The sequence below is a fragment of the Hyalella azteca genome, unplaced genomic scaffold (genome assembly GCF_000764305.2).
Source record: "Hyalella azteca isolate HAZT.00-mixed unplaced genomic scaffold, Hazt_2.0.2 contig2941, whole genome shotgun sequence".
In the NCBI taxonomy this organism is placed as follows: Eukaryota; Metazoa; Arthropoda; class Malacostraca; order Amphipoda; family Hyalellidae; genus Hyalella; species Hyalella azteca.
In genome coordinates, this window is record NW_025933198.1 from 30,135 (window position 1) to 33,335 (window position 3,201).

Sequence of the window (3,201 nt, forward strand, 5' to 3'; positions counted from 1 at the left end):
GGCAACTGCTGTGGTAACAAATTTATTTAACAATTGCACTTTAATCTGAATTTTTCATTTTGGGTGAATAATTTACCTGTTGTTTCTACCGCAGCCAGCAGCACAGGTGCCCCCAGCGCCCCCCACTGGGTGCTGGTGGACAGGCTGGTGCAGCAGGTGGTCACCCAGCACCCCACCACGGGGGAGGACCACGAGCCTCCCGTCCTCCCCTCCCTCCACGTCCCCTCCATCGTCAAGGAGTGAGTCATGGTGGTGATGGTGGTGATGATGATGATGTCAATGGTAGTGATGGTGTCAATGATGATGGTAGTGATGGTGTTGAATGATGATGGTGATGGTGGTGGTGATGATGGTGGTGGTGGTGGTGGTGGTAGTGATGGTGTCCACGATGATAGTGATGTTAGTGATGGTGTCAAGGACTGAGTCTTGGTAGTGATGTAGTGATGGTGTCAATGATGGTGGTGATGGCGTCAACGATGGTAGTCGTTCGCTATTACCACTCATTTTAATACCAGCATTCGTTTATTTAGATCTGGATGGCTGTGAGTCAGGGAGCCAGGATAACATCTTGATAAGATAAAGTCTTGATAACATCTTAATAACAAATTTGTAATATCCCAATATTTTCACAGCTTGTTGCGGGTTTCAAACCCCTCTACTTGCTATTCCAGTCCTAGCCCACTGAGTATATTTGTATACCGATGACTAACGTTAAACCTGTTACACCCTAGATAAACTATTCTTGATAATATAAGGGTTGAATATAGTATAATATTATACATTATATTATAACCTAATTCAGTATAATATGATATAATACATTATAACGCAATACAATATAGTACATTATATTATAATATAATATAGAACCCCCTATAGGCTCATCAGCCTATAGGCTGACGAGCGAGCGCACGCTGTCGGAGCTGCGCCGCATAATATTTTATAACATGATATAACAAAATACATTATAAAATAACATAATACAATATAACATAATATAATATAACATAATATAATATAATATATATTTAAGAGAACACCCCCCCTAGGCTGGCCAGCGAGCGCACGCTGACGGAGCTGCGCCGGCGTCTGCGCGGCGCAGAGGAGGACCTGGCGGACCTCACGACGCAGCTCTGTGAGAAGGAGGCCGCCCTCGACGCCCTCACCAAGGAGNTCGTAACTTAAACGCAAAATTCCACCCTGGAAACATCGTAACTTAAACGCAAAATTCCACCCTGGAAACATCGTAACTTAAACGCAAAATTCCACCCTGGAAACATCGTAACTTAAACGCAAAATTCCACCCTGGAAACATCGTAACTTAAACGCAAAATTCCACCCTGGAAACATCGTAACTTAAACGCAAAATTCCACCCTGGAAACATCGTAACTTAAACGCAAAATTCCACCCTGGAAACATCGTAACTTAAACGCAAAATTCCACCCTGGAAACATCGTAACTTAAACGCAAAATTCCACCCTGGAAACATCGTAACTTAAACGCAAAATTCCACCCTGGAAACATCGTAACTTAAACGCAAAATTCCACCCTGGAAACATCGTAACTTAAACGCAAAATTCCACCCTGGAAACATCGTAACTTAAACGCAAAATTCCACCCTGGAAACATCGTAACTTAAACGCAAAATTCCACCCTGGAAACATCGTAACTTAAACGCAAAATTCCACCCTGGAAACATCGTAACTTAAACGCAAAATTCCACCCTGGAAACATCGTAACTTAAACGCAAAATTCCACCCTGGAAACATCGCAACTTAACATAAAATTCCACCCTGGAAACATAGCCACAAACTGGACTGCATTGAGCAATATACGTTATACCTGCGTAACATAAAACACTTGTGTTATTATACATTCTATAAGCAGCGAAAAGGTCAATCATGTAGAGTAAATCCTGATCAACTGACACTCCTGATCTCATCTCAACAGCACCACAGCCACTCATTTAATTTTCTCAACTAAAATTCAGTCATATAAACACTCAATCATACCAGCGTAAAAATCCGCACACCCCCGGGACAATCTACCAGGATTGTATAGTGAATAATTGTTACTTGTAATACTTACTTATTACTTTAGTGAATACTTATTACTTGAACTTTTTCTAGCTGCCTAGTACGACCTGAGCTTCTAATTTTATATTTTACGCTGGTAAAATATTTTTATTCATCGGGAATGACCGATTTAAAGGTTTTACCCGGAGGTCAGCACACATGTAATTGCTTTCTAATAATTTGGAGTTAGTAAATAAATTGGAAGGGCTAACCTGGACAAAGTTTGCTTTGCCCATGAACATGAAATATCAATAGAAAAATGGTGATCACTAAATCAGCTGTAATGAGTAATTATAGCACCATCAGTCTGAATTATTCACTCATACAGACTTCATTTCTATACTTGAATCGTTCCAGACACGCGAGTGTTTTGGGTCCGCACTCAATGCACATTCACAATATTAAAAAAGAAGATTAGAATAAATGCCCATAAAAGCTAAATTCTGCCTGAATCAACGAAAATTTAACACAATATTCTAACTATACACTATTCAGCACACATTTAATAAAAAATGATTAGATCCTCCCAAGCGGAATGCTAAAACTAGAGGGGACATCATGCCTTGCACTTGGCGGGGTTGGTTTTTAACTTTGAGGTGGGAATCACTCTGCTTTTAGCGTCTTTAACTTCGCTATCAGAAACTTTCTAGCGTTTAAACGCGACATTCAGGGCACTAGTCCCAGGGGGGTTGTTAGGGTAGGAGGGGGGCCTACTTACTATTGCGAGGGGCCTTACTTAGGTTTGTTAGACCTTATATAGCCTTCGCTTCCGCCCACTATAAAGGCCTTAATCGCGTGATCTATCACGTGTCTATCAGATGTTGACTCGTCGTCAAGCTCTATCAGGTCAAGTGAATATTATACGTCTCAATTACATAATAACGTAATATAATGCATAATTACATAATGAGGTAATAATGATATAATGATTATAATGAGACGCCAGATTGACACCGGACAGTAGGGTGGGGTTAGTAAGTAATATTTAATAATTATTAATTATTATTTATATTATTAATTATTATTTATAATAATTAATATTATTTATAATTATTATTTATAATAATTAATATTTATTTATTAATTAATATTTATATCGTTTATTGGGGGGTGATAGGGTAGGAG

General features: G+C 39.3%; 1 protein-coding gene across 1 annotated transcript in view; it reads left to right on the forward strand.

The window, feature by feature from the left end:
- The window catches only part of LOC108669132, a 34,679-nt gene that overhangs the window by 11,391 nt on the left and 20,087 nt on the right, over positions 1 to 3,201 (forward strand). Inside the window, exons 11-12 of the mRNA XM_047885741.1 lie at positions 95 to 239; positions 1,050 to 1,176. Of these exons, the coding sequence (XP_047741697.1) occupies positions 95 to 239; positions 1,050 to 1,176 (272 nt within the window). The remainder of the gene's footprint in view (positions 1 to 94; positions 240 to 1,049; positions 1,177 to 3,201) is intronic.